The sequence below is a fragment of the Cystoisospora suis genome, assembly GCF_002600585.1.
Source record: "Cystoisospora suis strain Wien I chromosome Unknown contig_1103, whole genome shotgun sequence".
Lineage (NCBI taxonomy): Eukaryota > Apicomplexa > Conoidasida > Eucoccidiorida > Sarcocystidae > Cystoisospora > Cystoisospora suis.
This window is the reverse complement of record NW_027153904.1, coordinates 9,402-28,716: the sequence shown is the minus strand read 5'-3', so window position 1 is coordinate 28,716 and position 19,315 is coordinate 9,402. Positions and strand designations below refer to the sequence as shown.

General features: G+C 44.5%; 2 protein-coding genes across 2 annotated transcripts; one reads left to right on the top strand and one right to left on the bottom strand.

The window, feature by feature from the left end:
- Positions 1-67: 67 nt before the first annotated feature.
- On the bottom strand, positions 68-6,367 carry CSUI_002676 (hepatocellular carcinoma-associated antigen 59). The gene is made up of 5 exons (XM_068062875.1): positions 3,648-6,367; positions 2,678-2,887; positions 2,134-2,208; positions 1,301-1,385; positions 68-827 (listed from the first exon to the last, which is right to left on the bottom strand). Exons 1-5 carry the CDS (start codon positions 4,940-4,942, stop codon positions 732-734), a joined length of 1,761 nt encoding a protein of 586 aa, XP_067925151.1. The 5' UTR covers positions 4,943-6,367; the 3' UTR covers positions 68-731.
- On the top strand, positions 6,219-19,017 carry CSUI_002675 (glutamate-trna ligase). The gene is made up of 14 exons (XM_068062874.1): positions 6,219-7,098; positions 7,916-8,208; positions 8,673-8,899; positions 9,996-10,137; positions 10,940-11,094; positions 11,814-11,938; positions 12,380-12,622; positions 13,476-13,629; positions 14,469-14,624; positions 15,481-15,698; positions 16,187-16,357; positions 16,948-17,098; positions 17,989-18,068; positions 18,602-19,017. Exons 1-14 carry the CDS (start codon positions 6,880-6,882, stop codon positions 18,686-18,688), a joined length of 2,421 nt encoding a protein of 806 aa, XP_067925150.1. The 5' UTR covers positions 6,219-6,879; the 3' UTR covers positions 18,689-19,017.
- The last annotated feature ends 298 nt before the right edge of the window (positions 19,018-19,315 follow it).

Genomic DNA, 19,315 nt, shown 5'->3' with positions numbered 1-19,315 from the left:
TCAAGTCCCGGCGACGGAATTTTCCATGTTCATCTTTCTATATAGCCTGTTGGCGTGGCAAGTGATAACCTGGTACAATCGCGTGGGCTGTGATCGTTTACTTTGACACTGAGAGGACATTATTGTCCACGTGTTTCCCCTGTATATATAGACAGCCGTATACCTGGTCTGATGGCCTCCGGCTATAAATAAAACGTTCGAGTGAATTTTGTTTTGGCGATGTTCCCCAGGGCCAGCAGCTACGAATATTTCGCAGGAGCATGAACTATCACCATCCTCCATAGTATCCAGAAGGAGATATCCACCTCATTCCTTGTACACCCGCGTTGTACCCACAACGGACCATCTGTCCAGAGGTGACGAAATGAAAGCCTTCTGCTGGTCGAGTTCGCCTCCTCGAATCTGAGCCGGGGTCAACTTTGAAAGCGGTGAAGTTCCTTGCATCCTTCTCTGCCGTTGACGTCTTTTCTTCTCTTCCAAAGTACATGAAAGAGAGAGAGCGCACCACCGTCCAGCCTCTGACGTGTGAACGAGAGAAGAGAAGAGAAGCCAAAATGAAACCGGACGCCCCCCCCCCCTCGTGTTCCACAGGATAGAGTCGAGCTGTCAACTCTAAGGTACAGCTTCTCCAGCAATAAACATGCATACACTTCATGAAATACTACAACTAGACTGTTGCCGCGGAGTCTCTTGTCAGTGCATGTTTCTTTGCTCCGTGAAAGTTTAGAATCTTATCCGTAACCAATCCCTACGCGACCACGATTTTGTTGAGCTCGACGAGCTTGTTGAGAGAAATTCTGGAGCGCTTTGTCATCTCCCGGGCGAGCCTGGAAATCCCAAAGGAGAAAGAAAACTGAGGGGGGACATACATCCACGAGTAAGTACAGCCCCACCTGGCGATCCGAGAAGATTTCTTCGGATGCCGTCTTACGATCCAGTGAAACATATAGACGAACAACAGCAACAGAAACGTCTTGTGAAGGAAAAAGAGACGAGCGATAGCTCTATGAAAGAGGCGTGCTCTAACGACTAAACAGGGAATTCATCTGATCAGTTAGCACACCCATCTTACAAGCCCGTGTACAGACATGCAAACACTGACAGGAAAGATGTACTTCCTTGTGACGTGCCTATCTTTCTTTCTTTCTATGTACAAACGCAACTCCAAGGACACATGGAAGGGACAAGACACATAGCGACGTAAGTAGGCTGCGACACCATCTATGGAGGAAGATAGAAACCGAAGAGAGACGAAGGACCTCATGAAGAATCGTAGTTTGTTTTCTTTCTTGTAACTTACACGGCGGAACTTCTCAGGATCATACCACGTGTATCGCTGCCCGAGCGCTTTACGACGGATAGCATCTGGATCTTCATCTTCTTGCCTATCGCACATCCACACGAAACAGCAACCGAAACCTCCTGCATGTTGTTCAGTACGTTATACATGCACATGCACTTATGTAACGATTCGACAACTTCAAACCCGCGTACACACACCTCCATATATTACTGGGCTTAGCTCGACGTAGTGAGCTTCCCTCTCGGATACTGGACGCAGCCCATGCACCACGGTACTCGATATAGACATGTGGTGCCGCATATATACAACAACGACAAGGAAACTTTATAAAGAGATGTCTCCCTAGCCAAGGGGAGGATTCCATACACCCAAGGAAACGAGACAGATGTTCTCTTCTAGAGAATTAACACCGAAATCGAAAGAAACCAGGTCGTCCTCCTGGAGTGCACTGTGTCTGTAGATACGCCCATTACACGTCCCATATGATGGAAAGCAAGAGACCATCGACGTGGTGTCACCTTTTCAAAAGACTCCTCGCCAGTCGATATAGGATACACACTCAGAAAAGAAAGACTCCGAGAGGACAAGAGGGAGAAAAGCTATCAGCGTGTACAGGGATCTCCCTCCCGCCGATGTACCTTATTGCACTGGAGTACGTATATAGACAGATAAAAGCAATACCCCTCAGCGTCATATGCATGTACATGAAAGTATATTGCTGTCTTATCCCTAACGCCTTGAGCCTTCCTTCTGAACAGTAGTGATGAGAAAGAAGCGTAGCCTCTGACGTGTGTGTAAAAATAGGAAAAGAACGAGGAGAATGGACTTACACTGCGCCGGGCTCTCCTTTCTTCAGCAGCGAACGCTTAGCCTTCTCTGTTGCTTCGATATTCTTCAACTTCATCCTACAAAAACATAACGAACCCAGCGGGCGACACCAACCATGTATGTATGTATATGTATGTATGTATATGTATGTATATGTATGTATGTGTATATGTATGTATATGTATGTATGTATATGTATGTATCTATGTATGTATGTATCTGTGTGTAGATATGTATCAAAAATATCCTCATACATATCACCATTCATGCAGAAGCTGAGTAAAGGAAAGAAATGTTGAAGCAGAAAGTCTGTTCTACAGTTTCAAGAGAGCAGTTCACTTCGCTCCAATCATCAGTTTCAGCAGCAGCAGCACACACTTCCCTTCACCTGCAGCCCTTCCACACACACAGCTTCCCACAAGCATTGCTCTATACTTACATATACATACACACGCCTAGATACTTGCAGAGACAGACATACATCCCCACACTTACATATAAGCATATACGCACACAACCAATCCGAAGAGAAAGGAGTAAACTTACGACATGGGCAACTGAACTTCTGTTAGGCCAGTAAGCCAGTTAAGCTGATCTTTGTATGCATGACTCCTATCAGCAACTTGGAGACCTTCGGGGACTCTATATAACTCTTGAGATGCTTGAACTGACGGGTCGACAATCACTTCGTCTTTCTTCTCTTTCTCTTCCTTCTTCGGATCTTTCAATTGCATGCGCTCACGTAAGAATTCCTCTCTACATGAAACCGACAACGCAGAACACGACGATCCACCATTGGCTCATCGACGTTGATTCGCTTATCAGCAGGCTACATGGAAAGAAGAGAGGAAAACTGCTGTCCTTATCACTCACTCAATGAAAGGGCTTGGGAGCTCAAAGAGAAGTTGAAGAAGGAGATCTACTGATAATTCTCACAGTCACAGTTCTCTCCAGATTCATCTCTCCTTGTCTTTTCTTCCGAGGAACACAGACATGCTAGGATAAAAAGCGAATGTCTACACGATTCTTTGATAGTACACTTGAAAAGATACAGAGAGAGAGAAAGAAAGAGAGAGAAGAAAGCAGAAGGAAAGATAGAAAGACACACAGAAAGAAACGAAGAAGTTCTCTCCCATGTGCGCACCTATCTCTTCCGGTATGGACATGACCTTTCTACCTCTACATGAAGAAGAAGAGAGAAAAGAAAGCCAAGGAGAGAAAAAAAACGGAGACTGCTCAGTGAACATCCGAGATTCCCCCCTCGTTAATTCTCTCATCTCGACACCTAAAGAACTCCATCTTACTCATAAGGAAGTGACGATACTGAGGGTTATACATATATACATATTTGTATACACACACATGTATACATAAATATATATAAATATATATACTTACACCTATACACGTGTGTATATCTATCTATCTATCCATATATGTATATATATGTCTGTAGTGACTATGTGAAGAGATTGTATATGGTTGTGAGAAAGCATTGTGGTAGGGGATATCTTACAGGTGTTTATCGATGGTGACTCCAGTAGCACTTGTACTATTGACAGCAGAAAAGCTTCTTTCAAGTAGACCGTAACCTGCAAGGCCGTCTTCTTCTTCTCCTTCTCCTCCGCCTTGGTTTGTTTTCTCTGATTCTTGAAGCCCTACAATATCCAAGCCTCTTCGATGCTGAATTTGCCTAACTTTCTGCAGTTCTTTCATACTTTTGAGAACAACTAAAGTTTCTTCTTCTTCTTCCGCTTCTTCTTCAAGCTGACTTCGATCACTTTCTTTTCTCTCAACAGGGAGAATAGCCTCCTTTCCTTCCTTTCCTACCTTTTTAGACAGAGAACAAGCAGAAGATTTAGACACACCAGGTGTATATGCACTACCATTCGAAGGATGAAAAGAAACCTCATCCGCATACATATAACTCTCCTCTTCATTCAGAGCTTTCAGCCGGGCGAGGCCAGAAGAGAAGTTGAAACCTCCTCTCTTTCGAAAAAGAAAAGAAGAAGAAGAAGAATCTGAAGTTTTTTGTTCATTGGTCTCTTGGGGGGATTCGTGAGAAGCACTATCAGTGGTTCTTCTCCGAGGAGAAGTATGTCCCCCTTCTCTAGGACTATGATTAGCATCTCCAGTGGTTCGACTGTCTGTACAGTCGGTGGGAGGCGGATCAAGAGAAGACGACTGGAGGAAAGGAGTACTCTTTGGATCGTCCTTTTTTGAAACATTCTTCTTCTCTACTGAAGAATCTCGAGAGTGTGTTTTGTCCTCTGAAACTTGTTTGGATGGCAGACCTCCTGAGCTCTCTTCATCTTTCGAGATCTCTTTCTTCTGCTGACGCGAGAAAGAGGAAGAGGAGGGACTACCTGTCTCTGCTAACTGTTCAGACTGGGGGACAGAAGAACGGACAACTCCTTTTCTCCTTCTCCGAGGTGAGGGAGAAGAAGAAGAAGAGAGAGAAGATCTTGATGAGCTTGCCTTCGTTACTGTTTCTTTTCTTCCTCGTCTTCTCTCCTCAGATCGCCGAGGAGACAGAGAGACTGACGGATCTGTCCTTACAGAAGAACCACTTGAATCCCTTCGTCTTTTTCTTCTCTTTTCTGTTGTTTTAATTTCTTTCTTTTTGCTCCGAGATCTTTCATGCGAAGAAGACCGCGACCGAGATCTTCTCCGTGTTAGCCTTCTTTTCTCTTTTATTCTTCTTTCCTCTTCATCCGAGGATGAAGATCGATGCCGTCGGCGCCCTCTCTTTGAGACAGGTCGGGGGGACCTGGAGCGGCTCCGATCTGATTGATCTCGACGATCCAGCATCGAGACTTCTGCAAAAAAGGACTATGGAAAGAAGGACTGTGTTTGTCTTTATTCACCTCTACTCAGTAATAACCCGCAATGAAAGAGAATTCTTCACCTATTCAACCTGCTGAGAAAACTGGCAGTCGGAGACTTTCTACCTCTTCAATCAAAGAAAAGAAGACAAGAGAAGGAGCTTCCAGTAAATAAATGGCTCGAACATACCGAAGACTGCAAGACGGACTTCTTTATTGTTCACTGGAGGTAAGCTCCTCCAACAGAGGCTAGTTCATCTTCTTCCTTCTTTCCGTACTCATGCTGGGTTATCGCTCTTACGTACTCATGGCAATCGAAAACACACGAGAGAATGTGAGCTCTATGTGCCGATCTAGGAAGCAGACAACTCGCCTGTCTCCCTATCTACGTATCTGTTCATAGCCGTACGCGATGAAGTCATGCAGAGATCCTAAAGTAACGAGCCGAGATAGACCCCGTACTTTCCTGGCCGGTGAAAGAGAAAGGGAGGAAGAAGCATAGAAGAAACGGGCTCAAAAAACAACTTCAGTTTTGTCTCCTTGCATTCTTTCCTTCATCCGCATTCCTTCCCTCTTATAAAAAGACAACCAACTCAGGCGGGAAATCGAGACTAGCCCATGACTGCCCTGCTCTTTTGAAGAGCTGTACGCCTTCTGTCTTCTTCCCCTGATTTGTCAAACGAGTCTCTGTGGAATGAAGGAAAAGACAAAAGAACTCCGAAGCCGGCAAAGAAAACAACAGAGAAAGAAAGGACCAAATTGAAAATAGCGGAAACAGAGAAAGCTCGTATTGCAGCGTTCAAAGTTGCACGGAAAAGCGAGAAAAGATACAGACCTGGGTTGGCGAGGACGGGAGAGGAACTAAGACAGGAAAGGACAGGACCTCCAGCGAAGAACAAAAACGACATCCGAGAGGTGTAAAGATTCTAAAAGGAATAGCGCTGCTCTCTTCTCCACTCGCACAACTACGGAAGGAGGGTCGCAGAAGGACCGAGAAAGTCGCCAAGTACACCCCGGCTCCGTGTCTATTTGGCTCAAGCTAAGAGTGACTTGAGAGATGCTGACTCTCCAGTTGACACGGATTGATCCAAGGAAGAATGCGAGGAAAAAAAACTCCGTTCCGGAGAATTTCCTTTCCGGTGTTTCTTTCCGTTTTTTGTCGTTGCATGCAAAGAGAAGCGCAGATCAGGCTTCGGGATCATCTTTACTTCGATCTCCCGAGAAAAGCATGCAGAGAAAAGAAGTCATTTGTGTGGAAAGGACTGGCTTTCTTCACCGATGTCGAAGGGCGAAGTCGTGAGGGAAGGCATCGATGCTCATCAGTCAGGCCCTTCCTTTGAAGCTGTTTTTCTCTCTTCTTCCCTGCTGGTTTCCAGTCTTTTGTTTCTTCCTTCTGTGGAGCTCTGCGAAGAGATTTTGCATGTTCAGTCTGGGTCTGAAGGATAGACGACCGTGAAACAGGGGGGTCGTGGCTGTTGAGTCTATGGCCATGGCTGGAGGCGAACTTGTTTTGCTGGAAGTTTCTCTTTGATATCTTTGTTTGAGCTGTACCCTTGCTTTTTCTGTGCCGCTCAAAGTGAGTTGAAAGCAAAGTTTCTCTTCCATGTTTTGAAACCTCTCAGAGATATTCTCCGTCGAGACTCTATCTTGTTTGGTTTCTCCCCTCGTCCTCCGACTTCATTTTCTTCCGTTGGAGACATCATTTTTCTTTCGGTTGCATCATATAAGGGTTTCATAAGAGCCAGAAGTCGTGGTGTGAGGGGTGTGGTGTATGCGTTCATCTGTATTGCCGACTTTCTTCGTTTTCAGTATCTATCCCCCATCTGAAGTTCACGTGACCTGTCCCGACTGTTTCCTTTCAAGTGAGAGAAGGAGTAAAGGTCATTCTTTTCTCGAAGAGATTTTCCCTGTCTCCTTCAAACAATGTGGAAAGTTCGCTATCCTCTTCATACTCCTCCCCTTGCTTCCCTCTCTGTCTCAGCTCTTTTAGAGCGGGGTCTCGTGGCTTGCGTTCCTGATGCGAAACTCCAAGGAGGCCCTTTAGTGTACGTACAGAGAGGAGGAGAAGGAAGTCCAGAGGAAATCCTGCCCGACATTGCGTGCGCTAAGCTGCTTTGCTCTCTGAGCTCTAGAACCACCCTGGTAGGAAAAAAGGAACTTTCTGTTTTCGCAGGAAGAGCCAAGGGGGACTGAAGAGAGAGGAAGCAAGTGGGGCGTACGTGGAAAGTTTATCTGAAGGAATCGTTTCTGTGACAAGTGTGAATACCTATCACTTTCATCTTGTTCTGTTTTCTGTCAGGATGATTTGAAAGAGGACGATGGTGGATCATTGATCGCCACACAATATGGGATCTCCTCCCCGTGCAGTGTACTTACACCGCAATGCTAACGAAAGAAGGAGGGACATACGTATCTATAGAGTTCAAGATGGGTCAAAAAGAGCCAACCGCACAGTACGATCTCCTCAACTACTCTTGGTAGATATATAAACCGATACTCGACACTTCTCCCGGCGGAGACGTAACCTCTTTTTCAGCAAGTCACTTGAAGATTCTCATCTTGAAGAAGTGAGCTTCGGCGTCGGCTTCTGGTGTGGGTTCTTTCGGTAGAGACGGATTCATAGTTTAGCTCAAAACAGAAAGGGGGGAGACGTTCACATATACTCGTGTATAAGCCGGACCGAGAGATAGGTGGAAGAAAGGCTTTCAGTCCAGCTTTTCCTTCGTTAAGTATCGATTCACCCCACATATATCGGGAGTGAGTATGTATCAGATAAGCAACCTCCTTCGCCATGCATACTACAAAATGCTGCTGTTATTCCTTCTTCTTCTATCGGATCAACAAGTACCGACTTCTCAAGAAGTCCTTTCTCCTTTCATTCTCTTCTCCCTCTTCGTCTTCTCCTTCCTCCTCCATTCTCTGTCTTCCTTTTTTTCTTCTTGTTTGCATGTCCGTTCAGCTATACCCCGCATGCAATCTCGCGTCGACTTCTCTTACCGACCTATCTCTGACAGCTGAGGTGGACTCTATGCTCTCTATGGTTGCGACCCTTCACACAGCATCGACACTGAATCCTAAACATCTAGGATCTATCAATGGACACCTCCAATTGAAGACGTTCCTATGCGGTTATCATCTTACCCTAGCTGATTTAGCTCTCTACGGCCAGCTCCGTAGACTTTCTCCTGATACAAACCAAGATAAAAAAGCAGGAGGAGATCCAACGACTGCTGGTGCCCCTCCTCCAGCATGGTAAATACAGGCAAATCTCTTGTCTCTCTTCGCATGCACATTCACAGGCGGATAACGTGGGGGCCTACACCCTCACATAGGGTAGGTGTTTATGTGTATATATCTTGATAGATGCTATCGGTAGTATGGATGGCAGTATATATAGATAGACAGGTCAATAGGTCGATAGGTAGGTGCCAGTATTGTGAATTGTCTTTGCAGTTGTAGATATCTCTATATCACGTACCATCAAGAAAGAAAGCGAGAGACCAAAGTACGGTACCGTACACATACACATTTAACACATTCGTACATATATATGTATATCAATATACATGTTTGCCCATATATATACTTCGTATATATCTATCTATATCCATATATATATACGTAGTTGAAGACAGTAGGAAGTTCTCGACGTCAACATGCGTTCTTTTTTGGTATTCAAGGTTCGTGTGTGTGCCTTGTTCATTTCCCCATTGCAGGAAAGAGAAGTTTGTACATGTCTTCAGATGGTATTCCTTCCTGCATGGACAGCAGGCTATAGCTAACTGTATAGGGACGGCTCTCCGGAAGGCTGGATCGGGTGCATGCGGTAGCGCGGCATCTTCAGGAGGAGGAAAGACGAGCCAGAAGGGAGGAAGTGTGGAGAATGATAAGAAGACTGGGGAAGATAAGAAAGATAGTGGAAGTAAACAAGCGTCGTATGAGGGTAAGTCAAATCTCTAGCCGTCTAGGTATTCTATGGTAAAACAAAGGGAACGGAGAGGAAGAAGGCTTGGGGAGGAGACAGGAGTCCTTCTACGGCATCTAAAGAAGAAGTAGGGAAGGAAGGGTAGTGCAAAGAGGAGTTTTCATATGAAGTAGGCGTGCGATCTCTCATCGACTTCATATCTCCCAAATTACCATTTGTAGTCTTGATAAGGTTCTACTCGTGGCCGGTGTCCGATCGATGCTTTTCATTGCATGCAATGATAATAGAAAAAAATCTAGTTCTACGTGAGTGAGTCAGAGAGAAGGCGGCGAAGACACTATAGGTCGAGCGAGCTAGCTCTGTATAGCATTTTAGTACAATGTGGTCAGTAAGAAATAGTAGACAGGAGAAGGGGGAGGTTGTGTCTATTCACTTTCACAGGAGGAAGAGGGTGAGATGAGCTTTTAAGCTTCATGCTCCCGTGTCTTTCGGAGACAGGTCTTTTCTGAAAGCATCAGAGAGATGCTTCGCTTTGCGTCTCTTTTGATCCGAGTGCGGTTTTACGAATGATATGAGTTGTGTTCATTCATAGAAAGTGCATACGAGTAGCCTTTTCTCCCTCCGTTTCTTATAGACACAAGTCCGCCCCCCCTGGAGAGGCGACAAAAGAGAAGAAGTTTGAAAGAGATGAGAGAGCACTGGCGAGCCTGAATTACACCCCACGCTTAGAGAGAAAAGAGCGAGTTTTATTGCTGCTTATTGTCTCTGCAGCTAAGGCGAATACGCTTTGCGAATTGGTTACGTGCCTCACTGCATTAAGATTACGTAGCAAACTATGACCATTCAAGGAAGTCTTCTCTCCTAGGCTGTGTGACTTATCATTCGCAACCCGTTTCCTTCCCGTCTCTATGTATGTGCCTATGTATGGATAGTATATGCATATGTAGGGAGCTACATACATACGTGCATCCCATATCACGGACACACCATACATACATCTTTCTTTGAGATAGAAGAGATCCCATGGACGTGTATCATGATGAGTGATGTTTGCTTGTGTTGATATGGTGCTGACTGTGTATCTCTGATTGCTCTTGCATGCATGCATGCACAGGAAAATTGGAGGGCGCCGTGGATGGGAAAGTTGTGACGCGTTTCCCTCCGGAGCCATCAGGATATCTCCATATTGGGCACGCAAAGGCAGCTTTACTCAACCACTACTTCGCCAAGAAATATCATGGGAAAATGCTCTTCAGGTACGAAAAGAGCGACCGCCCTTCTTTCAACCCCTAGTCTATCTATCCTTCGGTATGTGTATATACATATGTATGCCTGCTGCATAGGAGTACGACCAATGGTTTGCTTACCCAGGCTGTGTCTACACAAGGTGATCTATCTGCAGGTGTATACAAGATGGAGATATACAGACGGGTATCCACTCTCACGAGTTATGAAGCGGCATGATTCGTGCAGATGGAATTGCCTTTGACAACTCGATGCAAAGCTCTTTTCTTCTTTCTCTGGAATCTTCTGCTTCAAGAGATGAGACGGGTGATGTTCTCTGTGTGAAGTTGAAGCGATGTGGTTGCCATTCCTAGAAACAGGTGAAGCAGCCTACAAGACATCTTACAGGGGTCTTGTCGTAGAAAGGCAATAGTCAAGTCTTTCTCTAGCAAGATAGATACCTAACTCTATGATGTGTAGGTTAAAGAGAGAAGGAGCTGCGGGAGGTTATCGACCTCGTTCTGGTTCTTTCAGGAAAAGTAAAAAAGATGGAAAGAAGATAAGAGGAAAGGAGCAATCGTCTCTTGTCTGTGACAGCTTCCTTTCTCGCCCGGTTCTATAGATGTCTCCGTCTATGTACGAGTGACTGAGAACACGAAATGGCAGCCTCATATTAAGGAGGGCATGAGAAGTCTTCACGTAGTATATCATTAGCGTCAGGATACCTGGGTGGTAAGACTAACTTTTCTACTGACTGATATACGTATGTATCGAAAGATTCATATCTTTAGAATCGCCGCATATTGTTCTCTCTTTTATTTCTGTCTTTTCTAGGTTCGATGATACAAATCCAGCGAAAGAGAATGAAGAGTTTGAGACAAGCATCGTTCAAGACACGAAGCTTCTCAATGTAGACTGGGCGTCTCTATCTCATACCTCTGACTACTTCGAGAAAATGCAAGAGATGTGTGAGAGGCTTATCAAGGAAGGTTAGAGATGTTGGCGGGAAGAAAAAGAAAGAGCTAGATAGAAGATGGTACCAATACACGATACAAAGGAGCTACGTATGAGATGGAATCAGAAGGGCCTGCAAGTATTAAGGAGGATTTCATAACTAGATGATCAGGATATGTGCATAACAGCCTCTCCTTTATGTCACTTCTCTGTCCCTTTGTGTATGCCTATAGATATAGGCCATTCCAGCTAAACAGTGTGCATACTTCTCTCAACCTGAATCGTAGTAGTCCGCCGTCATCTTCTTCATCGCACCATTTCCCGCTCTCTCTCTTCTCTAGTTATATATACATATATGCATCTATACCTATACCTCTCCCTGTGCATATATAGATATGTGTATATACGTATAATTGTATGTATAGATATGTCTATGTGTATATTCAAATATGTATGTTGTATGCAGATATAGATATGTATGTATGTGCATATCGATATGTCCATGCGTCTATACAGATATGTGTATATGTCTATGTAGAGGTATACGTGCGTACGTGTATATATGGATATGTATGTGCAGGGGTTTGTTTGTGTGGTTCCGACTGATCGTGTTTCTTCACGACGGGAAAGGTGTATGATGAATTTGTGTCTTTTTCCTGTATGTCCGAATTTCTTCGTTTTAGTCGCAGAACGTAGTTAGTCATCTTTCTTTCTTTCTTTTTCTTTGACTCGATTTCGATTGTCTTTGCTTCAGGAAAGTTCTATGTCGATGATACACCAACGGAAGTCATGCGTGAACAGAGAGGAGAAGGAATAGAATCTTGTCGTCGGAATGTGCCTATAGAAGAAAATCTTCAACGATGGGCTGAGATGCTTAAGGTACGGAAGGAAACAAAGTCTTAAGGATGATAAGAAAATTTCCTGAGGTCTCTAGAAGACGTGAAGACATACACTCCCCTCAGTGAGAGAGATGATTAAAGAACAGGGTGGAACAAATACAGTGTGCGGATCGATTCTCTAAAGGAGAGAAGATGCCCTTTCCTGTCTTTCCTTGCTTTTGCATCGTGAACAGGAGCTCAGCTGTCTGTATTCTGAGAAAGCCTTCTGGGAACAAACGATCTATTCGAGTAGATAGATAGATGGATATTAGATCAGATACGTGACTAGATATATAGATAGGTAGAGATGGAGCGGCGAGAAGGAGAGAGGAGTGACCTTGAACTCCTTCAGGATCAATACAACTGTTATATCTCCTTCTTCTTCAATCGGGATGTGTGTGTATCTCTTCTAAATCTGTCTCTTTGTGCTGTCTTCTTTCAGGGGACTCCGGAAGGTCAGAAGTGCTGCGTGCGAGCGAAGATTGATATGCAGTCAAAGAACAAATGCATGCGCGATCCTGTCATGTATCGCTGCGTGGTGGACATCCCTCATCATCGTCATGGAACGAAATACAAGGCTTATCCTACATATGATTTCGCCTGTCCTGTCGTTGATTCGATTGAAGGTGTTACACATGCTTTACGTACAAATGAATATGCAGATCGTATCCCTCAATATCGATGGGTAAGTCTATGCCTTCCCTTCAATTCGACTATGAATCTCTTTGAACGAGAGAGGTCTGCACTCCTCGTTTGGAGGTTCGCATGTAGAAAACACCCTGTTTGCAGCTGCGTAGTCCATGTAAGGTGTATTGGCACTCCAGGGGAAAAACAGAGGATAGTCCTTCTGTGTTTACCTAGATAGATATGAAGATTCATACGTCATCGTGACCGATGAGGGGAGCGCAAGCAGACACTGTGTAGATGTGCAGATCATATGCAAATCGATGAGTGTAGTGAGGTCGATATATAGATAGTTATAGTACATACACATTCACGTACGTATAGACTCACACAGAGAGATCTACGTGGTTTGACGATCTCCTTTAACTGAATTCCTTACATCTACTAAGCTCTATTTCTATATAAGAAGGTTTTCTTACTTTTCTCGGAAATGAATTGTGATGCTCTTGGTTTCACAACGGACAGCTCCACTGCCGAACTTCATGCAGACAGTAGAATGGTCTTGAGTATATCAATGAGCTAGCACTAGGTGCACACAGACCTTACTACTACTGTCGTATACAAGGAGTAAGTATGTAATCTACATACGTATATGGATATATTCTAAGTCTACCTGCGCATCTCTCTCTCTCTATATATATATATATAGATAGATAGATAGATCCATACTCATCTGTCGTCGGTAAGTGTTTGTCTGTTTCTATTTAGAGTCGCGTAGAGATTAGGGTGTAGACATGGAGAGCGGCTCTTCTTCTTTTTCACCTCAGAGTAGAATATCTTAATCAGAATGATGCATGCAACACATAGCCCTTGTCCTCGCTGTTCATCGCCACACGTTTCTTGTTTCTTTTTAGGTTCAAGAAGCAGCTGGGTTGGCTCCTACCCATATATATGAATTTAGCCGTCTTTGCTTTGTAAAGACTCTTCTTTCCAAACGTAAATTGAAGTATTTCGTTGATAACGGTTATGTCAATGGCTGGGATGATCCTCGAATGCCGACAGTCCGAGGTCAGTTTTCTCCTGGTGGAGTTGCAGGAAGCTTGTAGCTTTGTATCTCTATGTACAGAGGGAGTGATGTATCTAGTATCAAAGGACGAAGAAAAAACAAGTCGTTGTATCTCCTTCTCGCTCTCTTCTCTCCTGTCTATCTCTCTCACTCAACATGACGCTCGGTAGTCTCAACGGGAGTATGGCATCGTCGTCGTAGTTGTAGCGCGATGTCGTTAGTCCACGTGCACTGATAGGAGATTTTCATATAGAGAGAGGGAAGTACCCAGGTACGTAGGTAAATACTCTCCCCCTTTATATATAGATGTATCGATATCTCTCTCCCTCTATATACACGTCTACGTCTGTTGCATATTTCCACAGCAGGGCATTGGGTTGTAAAGAAGGGAGAGAACAAGAGTGTGAAGGGTGTTCTTTCGGGAGGTGTCGCGCCCCATCTGAGCTCTACTGAGAACTCTTCTCCTTCGATAGAACAGCTTGGTAATCGTAACAATAGTATCACACTAGTCGTATGAGCTAAGGTGTGTAAGGCAGATTCTGGTCTGTATAATGACTTTCCTCTTCATCGAATTTTGGGTCTAGAGGATTGACTAGATTCCTGCCGCCTTTCTTTCTTTCTTGTCGCGTTCTTGTAGACGGAGTCGTGAGGTCTGGTCAGCGGCTTCAAAGTCGAGCTTGTCAAGGACAGGTTTCATAGTGTAGACATATCTATCTATATACCTATATGTATATGCGTTTCTTCACAGCATTCTCCAATACGAGAGGAGCAGAGAATTGTAAGGACTTGGGTTTTTCTTTCTTGTTCTCTCCGTGTCTTTCTTTCACACGTTGTCTGACAGGTATTCTACGTCGTGGATTGCAGGTGGAGGCTCTCTTGGAGTTTATTCTTGAACAGGGACCTAGTAAAGCAGGGAATCTCATGGAGTGGGATAAGCTCTGGACAAAGAACAAGCAACTGATTGACCCTATTGTCCCGAGATATATGGCTGTTGGAAGTAAGGAAGGGTCGGACCTAGCTCGACATCAGTTGATTCTTAGGGGGTGTATAGATAGATAGATAGATCGAATAGAGATAGATAGATCGATAGACTGAATAAAGATAAATAGATAGATAGATCAAAGATAGATAGATAGATCAAAGATGGATGGATAGATAGATGGGTAGATATAGATAGATCTGTATCCATCCAGTCTTCCTTTGTCGCGCGTCTCTCGTTGGTAATCTTCAATAGAGAGTATATGATGTGTACGATCAGATCGAAGGATGACGCAAGATTCGTAGATGGTGTCTGTGTACATACATGTATCTGGCGTAGATGCGTATGTTGAGAGTGTGTGCGTGAATATAACTATGCATGTTTATGTGTGTATCGTCTACGGGCAAGATAGATACCGCTATCTTGTTACCTTTAGACGAACCCTGGTCTCTAGAAATGGATAAAGACACAAATGTCAATGAAAGAATTAGGAGGGTGAGGGAGAAAACAGGCATGAGAGAGAACACAGTCATAAGACGTTTCTATGATGACGTAACAGAGAAAGCCAAGCGAGAAAGCTAAGGTGATACTAGACTGAGATCAATTGACTGGTGAAGGGCATCTATGTCTCCTCGCGGAGTACCTCTCATTTATTGCTTCAATGAGGTAAAGCTTCTTACATGAAAGAAGCAGGCTTCTGAAAGGCTCTTTGGAAGTAGGGGCCTTTCTCAACTAAATGACTGTAGAGGAAAAGAAGGTCCGCAGAGGGAAAGGGAGTGAAGGAATATGTGTATGTGTGTCTCTCTGTCTCTCTGAGAAGAACGGCTTTTCTTTTTGGGGTGGATCCTTTCGTCTGCTTTGTCTTCTTGTCTAGTAAGATACAAATGGAATGGTGTCTGGAACGTTTCCTCTTCTCACGTGTCTTCAGAGGATGCGGTTCTTGTTCGTATAAAGGGAGCTCCGGAAGTCCCAGAGACAAAGAAGAGGCGCATGCACAATAAAAACGACTCATTAGGCGAGGGAGATATGTGGTTGCTTAACTCGATTCTTATTGACAAAGATGATGCGGCACTCTGTGAGGATGGAGAAGAGGTAAAGGAGAAAGAAGAAAAAATTGCTTTAGCAGTATGAAAATTGTGTAGCAGGGATGGATTTGACTCGAGATGAGTAGGCCGTAGGCTTAGTGAAGAAAGTAGGAGCCCGTTCTTATGAATATCGCTCAGTATCACAGATGAAGGCTCACTCCATGAAAGATCGCGAAGTTATGTACTTTTGTACAGGAGAAAGAAATGATACACATCAGATAGATAGATAGATAGATCAAAGATGATAGATCAAAGATAGATACTGAAACCGGTTGGCGTGGTGGCGGTGTATGCTTGGGTGGGTGTGTGTAGCTATAGGGTGAAGTGAACACATACGCACACATATTGCTAGGGACATCCAATGTCTGTGTGTATGCTTCTTGTCTCCCTGTCTTTTCTTTCTTTGTCTAGTGATGTGTATGTACGTAGTAGATAGGAGAGTCGTAGATAATCTCTTACTGGCTGAACCTGTATGAGGGCTACTTTCCTTTCTAGGTGACGTTGATGCACTGGGGTAACTGCATCTTCGATAAGATTAAGAAAAACGCGAATGGTGAGGTCGAAGAGATCGAAGCAACGCTCCATCTTGAAGGAGACTTCCGCAAGACAAAGAAAAAGCTTCACTGGCTTGCCAACTTCAAAGGCCTTCCCTCATCTCCTACCAAGGTATGACTGTGGAAGAAGAATAACGAACTGGCATCCATACAACTATGACACAAGGACATTAGTACTCTCCCCGGTCTGAGTCCATATGTATGAGTTTTTATATTATTGTTATACTCATATGTGGATTCCATATATATATATATATATATGTATCTACATATGTATATCTGTCGAAGTGCTCCGCGTACAGTTGTAAACGTGGGTAACACCCCACCTATCTGTGGAGTGAAGAGCGACGTCTTTCACGTGTCCTTGTGTTTCTCCCTAGTCAACCTCAAGCAAGCAGATGCCTTCAGTCCCACTAGTAACATTCCCGTGGTGCAAAGGAAGTGGAGAGATTTCATCTTCTTTCTCTTCTCTTTTCTTCTCTCTGAGCCCTCCTGAAGACTTAGCGGACTGGTGGCTGCCGTCAGTCAAAAGAAAAGCCTTTGTCAGTTGCACGAGATTTCGTTTTTGCCTTTGTACCTGCACATGCAGTCTATTGTAGATGTGGTTCACATACTACTCTTTTCTATCATAACTCTGGTTTCTTACCTGCAGTTGCCTTTCTCTTCATGCAAAGGATTCCTGATCGTGTTTCTTTTCTTCAGGCAGCTGAGGTGATAATACGTGAGTATGATCATCTTATTACAGCGGATAAGATTGATCAGGAGGAGAGCGACTGGGAGAAGTTCATTAACCCGGTGACGCAATATGATACACTGGCTCTCGGGGACCCACTCCTCATGAAAGTCAAAGAAGGTAATCACTGAATAGTCTCATTCCTTATGTCCATAGTTTGTTCGCCTACAGTGTGTCTGCGCCTTGTGTGGATGATGACTATGTATGTATATATACGCGTCTTCTAGATATTTCCAGCTGTATTGATGTCTTACGTGTTTCATCACGCATAGAACACCGACTCAATACCAGATGGAGATATCTCTATGTATGTCTGCATGTGGGTCTCTGGATAGATAAGCATGCTCTTCTCTTCACTTCTGCTTTTCACGCGTGGGTACCAAGTCCCTTACATACGAAAAAGAGTGAGAGATATAGCGCATATCGTTGTTCCTGATGTAAACCAGATTACACAAGGTGGCGATATGTGGATATATATATATATGTAAGTATATAGAATAGATAGAAAGAAGTGAAAAGTGACAGGGGTGAAGGACGACTTTAACACCTGGTTTTTCGACACTGCACCCTGGCATCGATCGCATTTGCTTCGAGACGATACCTGTGAGGTGCGTTTATGAGTGATTATGATGCATATATCACCCTTGATACACATGGTGAAAGAAATCGACAAGCGCTTCTACGTACCACTCACTCTCCTTTCAGCCGAATGGAAGGGTCGATCTTTGCACAAAGAGCGGCTTTGCATTCATGTAGGAGACGTGATCATGTCGGGGCAGGTCATCACTCGATGTCTCCGGGAGAGGGGCATCTCGACAGACTTGTTCTACCAACTCCTTTCATCGAGAACTTCTCTTCGAGTATCCGTTGCATATTCGTGTGCGCCCCAGTTCAAGTCGATAATCACTTAAGCTGTATGTAAATAGATGCAGATTCATATAGATATATGTGCATATTTCTATGAACAGTTACGCATGACGACTGACGTGGGTTATGCCTTTTTTTTCCAGGGGACCTCTTGCAACTGGAGAGACGCGGTTACTTCCGTGTCGACGAAGCAGGAGATAAAATTGTCTTGATCAAAATTCCTGTAAGACATCATAAGCTCATTGAGCAGGATACACCGCCTTCATCCCATCCCTTCAGGCAGGGAACGAAGTCAATGTGTCGGTCAGAGTGTCGGAGTCTTCACACCGAAAATGCAGTTAGAGGAGGAATGTCTATGACATAGAACTAGCTGACACAGATCGATGATAGAAGAATACATGGAGTTTGTTTAGCGGAAAGAGGCTGCTGCATGTGTACAGTGTGCAGGTTGCTCGAGTAGGGTCTGATTCGTGGAGACTGAGCCAAGCAAGACTCCGAACTCATTCGGTTGAACTCCGTGCGAATGTGAGGATTGCTCGGCATCAGGTTTCTTCTATTCTTGTTGTGACGCTTACGAGCATACAGCAGAAGACTGCTCGAGCCGTTGCTGGCTGGATGGAGGGCTCCCACAGTGATCTTCGTCTAGACTGGATCCTTTAAAGTCCCATACATCTCTCCAACTCTGAGTCGAGTGTGGTGCTTTTGACCCGCATGCGGTGGTTGTGTCACTTCCCTGTTCTTTCTGTTGTCCTTTAGGATGGTCGTTCGAAAGCCATGTCCGCCGTCTCCACGAAGGTCGACGCCGCGAAGCTTTCTGGCGTGAAGATCACTGGCAAAAAGTGAAGTTCTCCAGATGGAAAAAGGATGACAGTGCCTGTGGATACAATGAAAGACCTCTCCCCTCAGTTCCGGGCTCTAACCTATGCATATATTCAGTAGCAGTAGTAGTACTGGTTATGGCGCTGCTCGAAGCGTCCCAGGCAGGGGGACAGTTGTGCAGTAAATCTACGGTGTGGTGACTATTGTCTCAATGTGCGTAGCTTTCTTTTGCGATCATGAGCGAAGCCGCATGGGCAGGCATTTGTCACTGATGAAAGGCCTGACGTGTTAACTCAAGTCCGTGAATAGGGTAACCAAGGCCGCTGCGTCAACGACATTAGAGCGCGCCGCCGGTCACAATCTGCGCCGCTGTTCTTTCTGAGGTGCCTATGCTTTTTAGACTGCGCGAAGCGGTCCATCACCTTGCAGGGTACGTGCAAGTGTATCTCTTTGAGTTCGTGATAAGCCTTTACAGAGAACTTGAGGACGACTAGGTGTGAGACTGCTTAGCTAAGATCATCTACGAGGTATGTGTCAGGAGAGTATAACTAGTACGATGAGAGAGGTGTCATCAGTACAATCGATGGGATAAATGAACGTCAGCCCTTTCTATCGGACAAAACGGGAGCACATAGTTGACGCACTTCTTCT